Source organism: Truncatella angustata, assembly GCF_020726525.1.
Source record: "Truncatella angustata strain MPI-SDFR-AT-0073 chromosome Unknown BKA67scaffold_2, whole genome shotgun sequence".
NCBI lineage: Eukaryota > Fungi > Ascomycota > Sordariomycetes > Amphisphaeriales > Sporocadaceae > Truncatella > Truncatella angustata.
Window position 1 is genome coordinate 1,129,887 of NW_025763382.1, and position 15,803 is coordinate 1,145,689.

Genomic DNA, 15,803 nt, shown 5'->3' on the forward strand with positions numbered 1-15,803 from the left:
TATTCTTCTGAATATTCTCGTTTCATGCGGGAGAAAGTATTGTCAGCAAGGACATGACTACCAGTCGTTAGTTATAACGCCGTCTTTCCGAAAGTACTTCGTTCGACAATTATTTTGGCAAACCGTGAAATGCTTGAATCGCTCAGTATCTCGAACACGGAGACATCCACATCGCACTCTCTGTAGACCCAATTCCTCATTGCGACAGCGACAAGGGAGTCTACGCCGTACGCACTTGGCGGGAGACCGTCATCAATGTCTTCCGCCTGTTTGCCCATACTAGTAGCAAGTACCGTGCAAAGACCGACGACCACAATATCGTGAACCTCATCAATGGTTTCGGCATTGGTGAGGAGCATTCTAATAGTCTGCTCTCCTGTCTCCTCGGTGCTATTGATTTCATTTGAGTCTGGTGGTATATCAACTTTATTCAGATGTGTGAAAAGTGCGGTACGAGTCCAATATGGATCGGCAGGCTTGTTTTGCCGAATAAGGCCCCCCGTCCCAACGCCCATAGCGACCTGGGGTGGCATTCGCTCATCGCCTTCTGTGTAGCCCGTAATCGCCCGCTCGACTATTCGCTCGAAATCCTGGAGCCGTACGCCGAAGAAGCCTGTCGCCTTGAGCTTGTCAAGTGTGTGTGAATCTTCGGTCAACATACCGGCTCCCAGAACGGGGCCCAAATCGATGGAGACGGAATGCATCGAGCCTTTACCATTAATATTTCTGGCAAGCGCATCTTGGAATGCGTTACCAGCTGCGTAGTTGGATTGGCCTCGATTGCCGATGACGCCGACCGAACTGGATAGGAAAATGAGAAAGTCCATATCTTGCGGGAATAACTCGAAAAGATTCCAAGAGCCGGTAGTTTTGGGGCGAACGGCTGTCTGCCAGCCATCGTACGTCATTGTGTCGAAAACTGCATCGCGTAAGACAGCAGCGCATTGAAAAAGGCCGCGAACTGGAGGCATGGTCTTCCGGATTTCGTCCACCGCTGTCTTCAACGACTCCTTATCGCAAATGTCAACTTTTAGAACCTTTACATTGACGCCACGATGCTCGAGAAAAGTGACGGCTGCCAGGGAAGCATCACTAGCGGCTCCGGAGCGAGAGAGAAGCGCAATATGTTTGACACCATTCATTGCCAGCATCCGGGCAATATGCATTCCCAGGCCACCTTGTCCAGCAATTGCGTAGGTGCCGTCCGCACGGAGACGTTCTTTAACACTGCGCTGACGTGGTGGCATGATGGGAACTGCCGTTTCTTCCGAGGCTACGCAATAGATTATGTCACTTTGATCGCCTTCGACCAGGCCACTGAAAGCCTGTGGCAGTTCTTGGAAGCTGTAAGCCTTTGGAATGCTACAGCAATCCGGTAGCCACTTGCTGATGTCGTTTGAACAGATGAATTTGAGGGATTCTCCCAGGCGCCATGGTTCTTTCTTGATCAGATAGGCGAAATCCACCGCGCTAAAAGTAAAGCTCTTGCCGGTGAAGTCAACGACTTGGCCTTGGACTGTGTCCTTTCTTGTGAGACTAATAACGTGTCCCACTGTCGAGCTCGATTAGTACTTATTATGACAATATATCTGAGAGGTAGTGCTTACAGTTAGCCACGCATTGACGGTTCGACTCGCGATAATCCGAAGTTGGGTCGAAAATGACGTCCACACCCTTATCAAGAGTCAGGCGGAGTAATGGCTCTATGAATGAGTTGTTGTTGCCATCCAGAATCATTTCCCGCGGAATCTGAAAGTCGTGTTCGAGCACGTGGCGTTGTGCGCCGTTCATAGCGGTAGCAAAAACTTCAGCGCCAATGTGCTGTGCAAATCTTATCGCAGCGCGCCCGAACGAAGTTGCGCCTGCGTGTATAAGAATGCTGTGGTATGTTTTAAGTGATGCTAGTGTATGAATTGTATAGTCGGCCATAGCAAGAGCAGTAGGAAGAACCACAACCGAAGCATCAGTGTCATGTGGGACCTTCTGTACTAAAGACCAATGACACATTACACTTTGTCGAAGAGAACCACGCACGACAGCAAGCACGCGGTCTCCCACATTGAGACCATGAACATCTTGGCCGAGAGCCTCGATGCTACCATAAGCATCAGTTCCTAGGGAATGATCCCGCGTACGACCTGCAACGACATTTACATCGAGATCACTGATCCCAGCTGATAAAACCCTGATTGAGACAGCATCTGTAGCTAAAGGTCCACAAGCTTTTTGATCATCGTCCCAGTAGAAAGTCTCCGGATGACCTATCTCTGCAATTTTCAGTTTCAGAGAGCGGCCTTGATGGTGTGTCATTGGCCCCGTGATTGGTTCTGATGGAACATTGCCCTGCTCCATCAGCCTGTTTAGCGATGGTATGGTCTGGAGTCGAGGCACCAATAACTGGGAATTACGCTCCGCAAAGTCAGTGTCCCGAGACTCAACTTGGGTACCGTTTAAAAAAACTGACAGGGAAAGTGCTGTTATCAACTCCAATGTCTTGTGGTCAACAAGGTTGGTGTCCTTGCTAATGTCGAGGGTTGCCAAGTTTGTCTTTGGAGTTTCGGAGCGAATTGTGCGTGCAAGTGCCTGGAACATGCTTGCCTTGGGATTACTTGGGTCAATCTGGGCGTCCCTTGTAACCCAAAGCAAGCCTCTCGTGGAGCTAAACAAAGTTCTAATGGCGTTGTAATCATCTTCAGACCAGTCGTAGATAAAACTATGTTCTGGAAGTAATTCAAGCAAGCACAAGCAATACGCAGACTGTTTGTGACCTGCCTTGATCTGTGTTAGTGTAATGGATGTGCAGTTCAACCTTTCGCAAAATAATTCACACAAGGATGCAAGGATGCAGTCCATTTCTTCGGGTACAAGTATTTGAACTAATCCTGATAGCTGAGTGATACCTTGCCGAAGCGGAAGTTCAAGATCAAGATCAAGTACTGGTTCCCAGATAATCTGGGAACATAAATTGTGGTGGTCAGGAATGAATCGAGCCGCGCCGAGATCTAGGTTTGTGGAAACACGAGTAAACTTCATGTCCTTGATAATCACAAGTGGTGGCTGAATGGTAGCTGTGACCGAATCTCTCCAAGAGTGATCCGACAGAGTAAAACTGACGCTTGCCTCCCGAAGACCTTGATGCTTAGCTTTAGCGTATCCGACGAATTCGTTCCCGGCTTCGCTTGGTAGTGGAGGGTCCATAGATACATAAATGCTGCTGATGTAAGATGGCACCATTGAGTCGCTGCCAAAACTAAAAGCAGTCTGAAAGACACTATCGAGCGTTGCTGGATGCACAATGTGCGGGTATTCAAACTGCTCTGGCATGATAGCTTTGATGTCCGGAATGCGGACCACGAAAGCACATGTATCATCTCGCTTGCTCAAAGAGATGATGTTCTGGAAGAGGGGACCGTAGTTCATTCCAATTACGTCAAGTCCTTCGTACAGCTGGCGAGGTATGACCGGGTTATCGCAAAATTGATTCGCAGAGAGGTATCTATCATAATGGTGCTTTGTTCTAAGATCGCTCTCGTATGAATTCTGATGACCAGTCAACCCATCAGCAGCATCTACTTTATGATAGACGATTACAATACCGGAGCCATGCTGTTGCCACTCCCCGTCAAAGGGCTTCGAGTAGATCGAGAACTCATAGGATGTCGAAGGTGCCGCTGAAAGTTGAGCATAGCTTGACTTGTGCGGCGTGCGTCTTCTCTCGGTCTCCTGCCTGCTCATGTTCAGAGCATACTCCAAGCCATGTTCTGTCGCTGGAATCATCATTGCTTTCTCTATTGTGAACTGGGAAATTTCGATGCCTGCAGCTGAGACTGAAGCGACTTGTTTGGCGCCTTCCAGAACCATGGCAATCATTCCTGCCGCAGGGTAGATCGTGGTTTTCTGGACTCGATGATGCTCTATCCAAGGATTTTCCATAACGCGCAAGAAGCCCCGCCAACGTGGTTGGAAAGGAATAGAATCAGGAGTTGGACGGCCAATAAGATCGTACCTTCCATGATTACCAAGACGGTTGGCTTTGGATAAATGTGACTCATACCAGTGCAAGCTTTCGTGATTCCAAGGATAATTGGGTAAGTCTACCAGCATTCTTGGGCCTTGCATCTGTATGTTGCGCATCAAGGCCCAGCCCAAGTCAATCCTACAACCTCTGGCCCAGAGCTCACCAACAGTTTCAAGAACTGTCATCGTCGCATCCTCACCACGCTTCAACATGGGAAAGTACTTGGGAGGCTGTCGAATGATGGGGTCTGAATCGAATATCTGTTGGAGAGGGCCCTGCAAGGCTGCGTGGGGTCCCACCTCGATGACGATATCCGGCTTCTTGCCATCTTCACGGTGCATCATTGTCGTCACTGCGCCGTGGAAGTAAACGGGTGACACAAAGTTGGCTCTCCAATATGCAGGATTCAGATATTGCCAATCAATGGGGTTTCTCGTGACGGAAGAGAATACTGTTGTAGTCTCATTTTCTGGAATTTGATCTGGCTTTGTTGCGTCCATGTCAAGGTCAGAAGGGTTCAGAAGTTTGCCTCTTGCATATGGATGTTTCAAGACGCTACGCGCTGGCTCTCTTGAAAGTATATGTGCAATTGAATTACTGTAACCATCCGCGCACCGTAATACGTGGTGAGAATGGTAGGCGATGTCGACGACTAAAAGGCGGTTGAACACTCCATCGCGGTTAAGCATCTGCTGAATCTCCTCGATGGCGTCAGCATCGCCCGAGAGAGTCACAGAAGAGGGACTGTTGATACAAGCAATGGTGATGCGTCCTTTTGCTGCATTTCCCAGGTACCCACCAGCTTCAAATTCCGATAGTCCCACGGCCAGCATCCGACCTTCCACATAGGGCTTGATGTCGGTTAGAGATTTGGCGGCAAGGCCACGATAATATGCTAGTTCCCACGCATTCTCGCGCGAGATTGCTCCACTAGCATAAGCAGCAGCGATCTCTCCTGAAGAGTGCCCAACTACAGACGTCGGAATGATGCCGCAACGATGAATCAGGAAATCGACTAGGGCAATCTGAACCGCAGTAGTGGCTGTTTGGGAAATTTCGGGCTTGTTGATCCTCGAAGAATTCTTATCCTTCAAAAGCTCGGCAAGTAGGCTGAACTCACTGCCCAGCTTGTCAGTCATGTACTTTGATGCACCGGCGATAGATTCCAGATAAACATCAAAACCGAGTAGCTCTCGACCCATCCCATGCCACTGAGCACCTTGGCCGCTGAATACAAGAGCAATGTTGGGTCGTTTATCTTCAGATGTTCGAGTTACATCTGACTTTTTCAAGGCTAGTAATTTCGTCACAAGTTGCTCGGGCGATTTTGCAACAACAGATGTCCTCCAGTTCATTTTCGTCCTCCGGCATCCAAGCGTATAGGCAAGGTTCTCCAGAATGTGAGTTGGATCAGAGTAGTCAACGAAGCTCATTGAAACGTACTGTGCCTGGTTCTGAACCATGCGCAGGAGCGAGTGCTGATCATGAGCGGAGAAAACAAAGACATGTGACTTCGACTCTGGTTGTGGAACAGATTCACCCTGAGATTGGTGCGTAGCAGTTCTCCTCCAGGCCTTGACAGCCATGGCGGTTGCTTTACGTTCATGCAATGGTCTGCAAGAAGGGTCTGGGGTATCGCCAAGGAATGCTGTGTTATGGCTGGCACAAATACCACGTTCCGCAAGGTAGTGAGCGGCATCATCAATGACCGCGTGAGCGTTGGTCCCACCAAAGCCGAATGAGTTCACACTAGCACGTCTGAGACCAGTAACTGGCCAGGGAGTGTTTTCAATAGGTACCTAGTAAATGATAACAGTCAATAAGGAACCAGGACCAGATATAGAAGTGGGGATCAACGTGCCTTGATTCCCCAGCCCTGAAAATCGATAGCAGGATTGCCTGGGGCCTCAAAGTTGATATGTTTGGGAATCATGCCTTTTTCCACAGTCAAAATGCCCTTGATAAGGCCGGCAACGCCGGCGGCGCCTTCAAGGTGACCCATGTTTGTCTTAATCGAGCCGACATAAACAGGCTTTTCGAATGTGCGTGTGCTGCAAATGCTTTGGGAGAGCGCTCTCAACTCTCGCGTGTCTCCTGCTTGCGTGCCCGTTCCGTGGCATTCAACGTATGCAGTCCTAGCAGGGTCAAGTCCTGCACGCTCATAGACGCCTCGCATGTTTTTTATCTGAGCCTCCGTACTCGGCAGTGTTATACCTGCAGTCCATCAGTCAGATATTTTCATAAGACGTAATCTACGAGATCGGAGCGCCTACCAGCAGTCCTGCCATCCTGATTGAGGCGGGTGCCTCGAATGACAGCGCGGATGTTGTCGTTATCGCGTATTGCGTCGGTGAGCCGCTTCAAGATAACAATGCCTATACCTTCTCCACGACCGTAGCCATTGGCACGAGCATCGAAAGTGTAGCATTTACCGTCTGGACTCAGGAAATTCAATGCAGTCATTGGCATCATGGTATTCGGCGTCAATATCAAGCCAGCACCACCGGCAATGGCCTTAGTCTCAATCAGTCTGCGTCCAAAAGATGCGATGGGACTTGAGTTAGAGGCATAATTGATACTTACCATGTCAGTTTCCCGGGTAATAAGACTTTGACAAGCTTGATGCACACACACAAGACTAGCACTGCAACCTGTGTCAATCGTCATGCTGGGGCCGTTGACGTCCAAGAAGTAAGAAATACGGTTAGACATGATCGCAGTACCGTTACCCGTTGCACCATATTGCGGTTGATTGTCGTAGTCACGAAGGCTAATTTGTTCATAATCTATTCCTTATGAGCTCTGATATTGTTCATTTAAGAAATCTGCGGGTACCTTTGACAAATGAACCTATCCATACTCCTGTTTCTGATTTGCGTATAGCATTGCGATCAATGCCAGCTAGCACATATGTTAGTTGCTTCCCTAAGGCGCAAGAGGTGGTCAAGTGACTTACCACTATCCAAAGCTTCTACGGTAACTTCAAGTAACATACGTTGCTGAGGATCGACAGCTTTTGCTTCATCGGCGGGGATGCTAAAGAACTGGGGAAGCTGTTAAACCAGGCTCCTGGGTTTCTGCTATGGTATCCAGACTTACTGAGCTATCGAATGCAGCTACATTCTGTTTCAGGAAATGAGCTCCACGAAAACATATCTGTTACGTGTAAGCAATCCTGGCAATTGTAAGGTTTGACGTTGGTCTTACACCCCCTTGCCGTGATGCACTTGGGTGGAAATATGCTGATATTCTAACACGGTTCTCAGGAAATTCCGACCACGCGCTGTCACCACGCAATAGCATATCCCAGAGAGCTTGAGGTGAGGTCGCATCACCAGGAAAACGACACCCGAGGCCGACAACAGCAATTGGCTCTATCTTATCTGGTGGTGCCACCTCCATGGTTGCAATTAGGTTGAACGACAGTGTTATTCTGACAATGAAAGAGAGAAAAAGCGATTTGCTTTGGCAATGAAAAGAGTGCCGTGAATGAAGTTGATATTGCTTGGTAAATCACAACTTCATGAAAAGAAAAAAGAAAAAAACATCCTTCTGTTGATATGATAATATGTTAGAGAGATTTCATCGACTTGTTGCCGCGTGGACTGATGCTGTGCTGCTCCTGTTTACAAAGGTTGAGCTCAAGCTCCTCGTCGATACCAGGCTTGAGGTCAGGTGGCCAATACTTGGATGACAACTTCAAATTTGGCAAAATGAGTAGCGCCTTCCAAACCAGCTCCTTCCGGTGGTGTTTACAGTTACTTCGTGTGGGAACATTGAGGTCTCAACAAGGCTAGTTTGTCCATCCACATTCATTGCCAGTTGCCTTGATGATCCAACAATAGTTCGTCGTCATATTCAAAATTTCATATGATAAATCTTGTCAGGATACGAAGACCAGTTGAGCCAATATGTGACCGGCCATGTGGCAAGTAACTTTGTACTATGCTTCGATAGCTGTTGACACCAAGAGACCTCGACGAGTGGCGCACGGGTGCGGTTATATCAAGATAATATTTGTACTCTGTTCTTGCGGACGTGCAAGGCTTTCATGACAAATAGAAAAGTATCAACTCGAGACGTTTGATGCGAAGGACACATAAGATCCAAACAACGGTGGTAACCTCACATCAGAAACTCATGCAACCAACACAATATACTTATTGTTTAAGGGGCTGAGGCGGGTTATAAGCACTAAGGCGCCAAGAAAACATAAAGGGAACAAGCCAGTGAACTCACAAGATCACGATGTCGCATCCTATTTTCCACCGAATTAGATGAGGAACAGAATACATTGCCATCATTGTGAGTGCGGCGTCGACCATACGAAATCAAGTTGGCCAATTATTCCACCCACGGTCAACTAAGAAGATCGTGAGATGTGACTGTGACCGCATATTGCTGCTGACTGCACCCCGACCATGTGTCGACAGACATAGCCTATCCGTGGCGAGACCGGACGGAGAGGCACAGGCCGCCGGCAAATTGCCATAATATGCACGGTTGACAGGCTGTTGGTAGTCTTAAGATCTTAGTTGGCGGGACCACATGCTAAATAAAGGTCGAGCCGGAAGCCAGTGTTCAAGGTTTGATGGAGCACTATTAATCATGGAGTTGTTAGATCGCCTGTCTTTGAGGTCCATATCCCATGGCGGCGCTTACTTTTAAAGCGAGTGTGGCAACACGACCTGGGCAAATGCGTGGCCGCAGAGCAGTTATGCGGCTCGATAGTGAACCCCAAACTCTTGTCTGAGCTAGGGACCACCAGGGATGTTAGACATAGCTCAAAGTCCAATCACTTGTTATGCTCCAACTATGTTGCATGATGTAGATAATGAACCAGAGTGTGGGAAGTGACTGGCTATTAATTGAAATCAACCAACATGGCGATTACCGTTTTGCGGGTTTGATGTGCTGGACAATGTTTATGAAGGAAAATTAGTATGTTGTGATCCGAAGGGGTGGAAAAGGCCCTTCTAGCTAAGTAAGGGAGGTTCGGTATCGACAGTTCGTTCAGTATACGTCCGTAACATGGTCAGGTTCATGCCTAGTCTAGTGGAGGTATGAGAAGCTTGTCGTGCCTGGTGTTCCATGTTTGCACCGAATCGGATGTGACTACTTAGTTGAATCCTGCACATGCCATTTGATGCTGATTGATGATTGGCATGTGACAAGGAATTTCGACCAAATTGCGTGAAAAAGTGAAATCTTAGGAGTTTGAGCATGGTGATCGCCCATTCCCCCAAGACTATGTTTCAAGTTCAGCTCAAGTTTTGCTTAGTACATTGGAACGTTGTACTAGATATTTAGTTGGGCAATTTATCAGTCATCCATATACAGTGGCGAAATCGACAAAGTACCAAGAAGAAGAAAAAAAAACTGTGTAAGTTATGGACAGGATAGCCTTATGAAACCGTGCTATATGTTCGGTGGTGATCCAACGGTCGTTTGATCGGCACAGAAAAGCTTGTAGTTCATCGTGAAATCTGACAGCAAGAAGCCGACTTTCAAGATTGCCTACCGTGCCGAAGTCGTTGAGTTTGTCAATGTATTGATAAAGAGGCAAAGTTCTGATTGGACACAAGACTAACTTTGACACATGCGCTGTGTTGTGCCTCTGTCGAGCTCTAGCATCGTAGCGTGATGCGTAAGTGTAATTGACTCAACCGCTCACTATCTCAAGCGGTCACAGTGGACGCTACGATTGATGAGAGTACGTAAGCGCCGGTACAATAGATCGCCATGCTTGGGTCTGGTTGCTGATGAGTTGGTCTCTTCAAATCGTGCAGGCTAGGTGTATCAAGGAGTTTGCTTGCTTCATTGCATCGATAGCGTCACTCTATTGATGCGAACGTCAGCAATAGCTTCATTCTCGCAAGCGCAAAGGAGGCCAGTTGGATGATTACAGGCATACGGTGCTCGCATGCTGTGCCGGTGAGAATGAGTGTGACTCTGTGCTTGATCATGCAGATGCCCCCCTCGCACATAGCATACTTGGTATGCTCCGAAGAATGGGCAATTTTTCAAGAATGGGAACTAGCTAGGTTAGGTGAAATGAACAATGCTGTCTCGGCTCGGAGTTCAGCATATTTGGCAATAAGGAGGGCGTCCAACGCTTCCAAGGTATCAACCCCCGCTTTATATTCAACGACCGAATTGGAGGTCAATCCACACGTAGTACAAAATTATGCGCCATCCGCTTTCTACGCATTCTCCTTATGATTGCGTCCGTATGACTGCTTTGGACCTTTGCCGCGATCTTATCATGCAAGAACCCTCAATTGACTATCTGAGAACCTCTTCGCAGGTGTGATAACCTGCTGCTCAAAAGATCCCTCATATGCAACAAGTACTTGTATGTTGTGCATCGCATTCTAGCCAATACCTCGTCGGCGCCTAAGACTTATTGCTGGGGCGCAGCCTATGGTGTCACCAGCTTGTTGCGGAAGGAGAAACTTGACCCAGAACCAGTAACTCGCTTGCATAACGCGGTCTATGGCTGAATGGCAAGGGCAAGATGCTGAAAACCCAACCAAATTAAATTGATGATTTGTCATCTATCTGTGGACAAGTAGCTCAACTGTCTTCCGTAAGCGGTAGCGATTTCACCAAGCAATGCCTGATTTGGATGGAGGCGGTGTGCGATATGAGCATCCAACCATTCTTACTGCATACGAACCAATGTCTCGGTAAAATGATGAGAACCGGGTATTGTGTCAAAATAACATACTTGTATGCTCTCAATGAGGTTTTCTACCAGACTAATAGTCTGATATCCACCCCCCGTCCCCCTACGTGCGGAGGATCGATGAGCCCGATTTTGAAAAAAAGAAATTTGCGAGAATGCAGAAGACAGCTTAATATTACCCGCTTTTAATGCGCTGGTATTATACAAGACTGTTCTCTCAACTATTTGAAGCAGGTGTTTCGTCCTCAAACATTGTTCAACGAGCTGACCTTGTTTAACATTCCATGAGGCGGGAATCCGCATGATCTCTCAGGGACTTGCCATAGCTGATATTTAATACCGGTTTAGTTAACCGCTCTGCGACAACTCTGATCGAGTCCTGGTTGCTGTCCCAAATAAGTACATAGACACGTTAGCCGCCTTTACGAGCGTGCCGCAACTTCGTATTGGATCATTTCCATGACGCCGTATATCCGCATTACGAGGCAAAGTAAATACTGACTCTAATATGTCAGACCTCGAATCCGACTTTTAGATATTCTCTGAATTTATAGATGATCAGCAGGACCAAAACATCTATCTGCAACTGCCGAGTCTTGTCAATTTCTCACACCAGACAGATTCTGCTGCTTCTAAAGAGCTTCGCACATCTGTAAAAGATTTCTCCCCTTCACTAGACTTTGAAATCTTGCGGTCTGTCTTTATGCAGGCCCGTCTTTGAAACGCGTGTATGCCAACGAACAATGTCATTAACATGTTACAGTTTTCAATCCAAGTCGAGCAGATCTCGTGCTACATTAGAAACCTCGGCTACCCGAAATGTTTTGTCACACATAGCACAGCACCCGTCACCGTCCACATTCAACTTTTGTGCAATACACGCGAAACAAGTATTTACTCAAGGACTGTGAAGAAAAGTTGTAGTACTCAACAGGTCTACAAATTCAGCGGTGCTCAACTTTTCTATGCTTCCTTGTAGGTACGATCCCGTCGTGCATTCCTTTCGGATAAGACACTTTCCACAACAGACAGTTTGACCATACATTAGGCAAGTCAGTCTGTTCTCATCATCTTGGTTTAAGATATAAAATCTTAGGCTAATTGGATGACAGCGTAGCTTTCCGCCTGGATCAAGCAATTGTGTACTTATATCAGTCAACAGCCAATTCCATCCGTTTGCGGAACAAATACTTCAGAAAAAAGGTTTTGCGCCTATATAGCGTTTTCGGACAGTTCTGAGAATGACCATCTTTTGAGGTTTTTGACCTTGATGGAAACCGCTTCCGAGGTACCCTTGGTGGCAGTTGCTACCTTCATGCACTCGCAGTTGCGATCGTAAAGTCGTCGTCTCCACTGCGTAGTCTGGACTTTCCGTCGCCACTTTGGAACGTTTACACATTGGCGGATCATCGAAGCGTCATCCACCTGAAATATCTACTTTTGACGTACGGACCAGCTCCAAGACCACAAAAGCTTCTATTCAAACAACTATCCAGCACTGCGGACAGTCGAGACGTTTCTCTCGGAACTAATCGTTGGATCAACAAGATTCCTCGTTTTGGCAAATCGGCACCGCAATCGAAACCTCAGCGGTCTCGTTAGAAGCGACTCGATGGAAGACTCTTTGCGCCCTGGTTCCCAGGGCGATGAACATTATGGTGAAGATTCGTTGAGCCGCCAACGTCAGACAACACTTGTTGCCATGTTAGTTACTTGAGTCGGAACAGTTTTGCCTACAAGTCATACTCACACTACTAGACTATTGCTGGGTTTGCTTTTCTCGAGTATCGACGCGTCTATCATCAGCACTTCTCTTGTGTCCATATCGGTGGACCTACATGATTTCCTAAACTCTCCATGGGTTGCCCTATCTTACTTGCTGGCATACATGGGCACGTTGCCACAGAAATGTAGTCCTCTCGCTCTTCACCTACTGACTTTTGATTAGGGTTTGCCATCTTATTTGCCAAGCTTAGCGATATATTTGGGCGAAAAGCTTTGCTTGCCGCAGCCTGGACACTGTTTGCAGGGTTCTCTCTTGCCTGCGGTTTAGCATCGGATATGCGTTCTCTGTATGTCTATAATCACACTGGGAATCTTCAGGTATCCTAGCTGATATTCACAATCCAAGAATCATATACCGTGCCTTTCAAGGCATTGGTGGCTCCGGCCTCTATAGCCTAGCCCAAATTGGACTGTTTGAAGTCGGACCTTCAGACAAGCCAAGCCTTCTAGGAGCTCTCATCGGGATGACGCTTGCCATTTCCTTTGTTCTAGGACCAATATTGGGCGGTATAATCACAAGGTTTGCAGGTTGGAGGTGGATCTTTTACGTCAAGTATGATGAAGCTCCATTGATCGTGGCTCACGAAGCTAATCATCGTGAAGTGTTCCCTTCGGTATCACAGCTCTTGTCGGAATATTCTTTGCATGGCCAAAAGGGACATACGTAGCCCGAGGCGGCCTATACGAAATTCTACGCAAAGCTGACATGGTCGGCAATATCCTGATACTCTCGGCTTCGAGTTTTCTCATCTACTCCTTGCAAGAAGCTAGCACTTTCAATTATGCTTGGCATGATCCGGTTATTGTTTTAACTTTATCACTTGCAGCTGTTAGCTGGGCATTATTTATTAGCTGGGAGGTTTATTTGGGATATTACCGATACCAATCTATCCAGCCGGTTTTTCCAATGCGATTGGTGCTGCAACGACCTTTTGTTGCAGCGCTAAGGTATATACCCCTTTGATTTTGGCTCTGGTTTACTAATGTTTTTAGTTGCTCTTTCTTCTCTGGGTTTGCATACTTGGCGATCATTATCATTCTCCCTGAAAGATTCCAGATCGTCAATGGCGACGATTCGCTGATGGCGGGGATTCACCTTCTTCCACAACTCGGTGCCTGCGCCTTCGGATCATTTCTTGCAGGGGCTATTTCGTCAAAACGAAATAATACAGCAATTACGCTCATTTTAGCCTCGTCTCTGCAGCTAATAGGGGTCGGTCTTCTTTCGACACTTTCAAATGTCCTAACTGCAATCGAGGCCCAGTATGGATATCAGACAATTTTCGGTCTCGGTGTCGGACTGTCTTTCGCATCTGCTACAATTCTTATTTCCGTTCGTTCGCATCCTGAAGATCTTGCAGTAGCACAGGGTGCTATAGCGCAAGCCCGCGTTTTTGGTGGTGCTATTGGTATAGCTGTTTGTAGTGAGTACCAGAAGGTTCCTTGAGCCGACAATCTCCTTTCCCGTCTCGCAATCTAGCATCACGCTAGATTCAAACGAATGTACAGGTATGGCGCTGTGCCATGCCGTCGTCCACTTCTGACACTGATCAATCCAGTGATCATTGTCAATACGCAGATTCAGAGCGACCTCACTGAAACTATTCCGCCTGAGGACCTACGTGCGCTTCAACATAACCCTCTCGTTGTGCAATATTTTACGATCGAAAACCAACAAAAAGTCAAAACGTCATATGCAACCGCATTCACCGATGATATCAAGGTCATGATTTGCATCTCTGCAGCCGGGCTAATCGCCAGTCTCTTTGCCTTTGAGCTTGACCCCCCTCCCATGCCTAGCCATACAATGGCCAAAGATACATTAGGAGCAAGACTGGACCAAAGCGAGACAGAGCTGGACGAAATAGCAAGGTACCCCTGAACATAGAGTCTCGAGGGGCGTTCGACTGGATTGTGTGTGCTACAGAGCAGTATGGTTTTGGTCTAAAGGGGGCATGTTAGCTTGCATTCACAAATGCCGTTCAGTCACGCGCCACACACACACACACACACACACACACACACACACCCACCCACCCAAAAACTTTTAGTAGTTCTTAGGAGTATGTATGCGAGAAGATCAGTATAACGCAACGAATGACTCGTAGGGGTTTCTGGTGGCCAACTGCAATTTCATGAATGGGCGGTAACATTTGCATTAGGTATTTGGGGGCGGGGTTTTCGTGGTGTGGTACGTTGTGGGAGCATACGCTAAAGGCTGGCGATCTTTAGCCCTGATTCACTTACTATATGTACTAACCTTAGTAGAAGGGGAAAGTAAGTAAAGGCATTTACCATAGTTTAATTACCTTCGGTCTCTCTCTCTATACGAATCGAATATCTGCCTTTGCTTGTTAAGATAACGAACATCATACTATGAAATTTAGCAATAAACATTTTACCCTCGAATCTTTTTCGTAATACAATAAGGAACTGCACCACCAGCAGATGTGGTGGTAAGTTGAATTTGATTAACCTTTTGGGACATCATGAATAGATATGCATGATCTTTTTATTTCAACTTTTGTAAAGACTACCAAGCTTACTAGATCTACCATGCCTCTACTATCAGGGAATTGATCCCTGATTACTTGAATATATAGAGAAACAAGGCATCATTTTCCCGGTAGCTCTGCTCTCCATAGGGACTCTTTTAATACCAAAGCACTACCCTCACCATCAATGGCATGGCCATATTTGCCATATCTTCAAATGTTACGCCCTCAAGCTCTAGCTTCTATTATATCTTTATAATAAACTACAAACCTCAAAGGCGCTCTTTCATATCATTGCTACATAATGACAAGTCTGTGGGCATCACATTCAAGGATACGCGAACAGAGCATTGATCGCCTTGCTCCTCATGAAAGCGCACTGGGTCGTCTAAATACACAATATGGAGGAAACACCATGCATGTGAACTGGCAAGATTGAGCTTACAGACCCTCACCAAGTAGCTTACGCGGCTTTGCATTACGAGTGTACTGATTGGCGCCGCCAAGACCATTAACGTTGCAACATATAACGCTTCCAGGAACACCAATGAGGAAGTTGGCGGCTCAATTGGCCCAGTTAGATTGCTCAACGTCTCGTACGATGACCATGGTTCATGGATATATACGAGTGGGCACTGAGAGCGAAATACTTACTTATTCTGTTTTTGTGATGTTCGTAGGAGCGATCCAATAGTTTCACTAGTATCCGATAATGCTCATGGTTGCCTGTAGAGCTCAGCAACCATATGGTCAATAAAATGATGCTCATTGCCAGAGCTTAGTTTGAGATATCAATTAGGATGATAGATTCTGGCAA

General features: G+C 46.9%; 2 protein-coding genes across 2 annotated transcripts; one reads left to right on the forward strand and one right to left on the reverse strand.

Moving 5' to 3' along the window:
* Window positions 1-71: 71 nt before the first annotated feature.
* On the reverse strand, window positions 72-7,420 carry BKA67DRAFT_531802 (uncharacterized protein; the record flags this gene model as incomplete). The annotated part of the gene is made up of 9 exons (XM_046099431.1): window positions 72-1,552; window positions 1,608-5,789; window positions 5,876-6,232; window positions 6,292-6,532; window positions 6,602-6,804; window positions 6,854-6,919; window positions 6,975-7,062; window positions 7,118-7,174; window positions 7,226-7,420. 9 exons carry the CDS (start codon window positions 7,418-7,420, stop codon window positions 72-74), a joined length of 6,870 nt encoding a protein of 2,289 aa, XP_045960771.1.
* A 4,558-nt stretch (window positions 7,421-11,978) lies between these two features.
* BKA67DRAFT_687971 (drug resistance transporter) lies at window positions 11,979-14,373 on the forward strand (the record flags this gene model as incomplete). Its single annotated transcript, XM_046109063.1, has 7 exons — window positions 11,979-12,410; window positions 12,465-12,616; window positions 12,655-12,778; window positions 12,838-13,044; window positions 13,095-13,439; window positions 13,485-13,915; window positions 14,051-14,373. The coding sequence occupies exons 1-7, from the start codon at window positions 12,319-12,321 to the stop codon at window positions 14,371-14,373; spliced, it is 1,674 nt and encodes a 557-aa protein (XP_045960772.1). The 5' UTR covers window positions 11,979-12,318.
* Window positions 14,374-15,803: the final 1,430 nt, after the last annotated feature.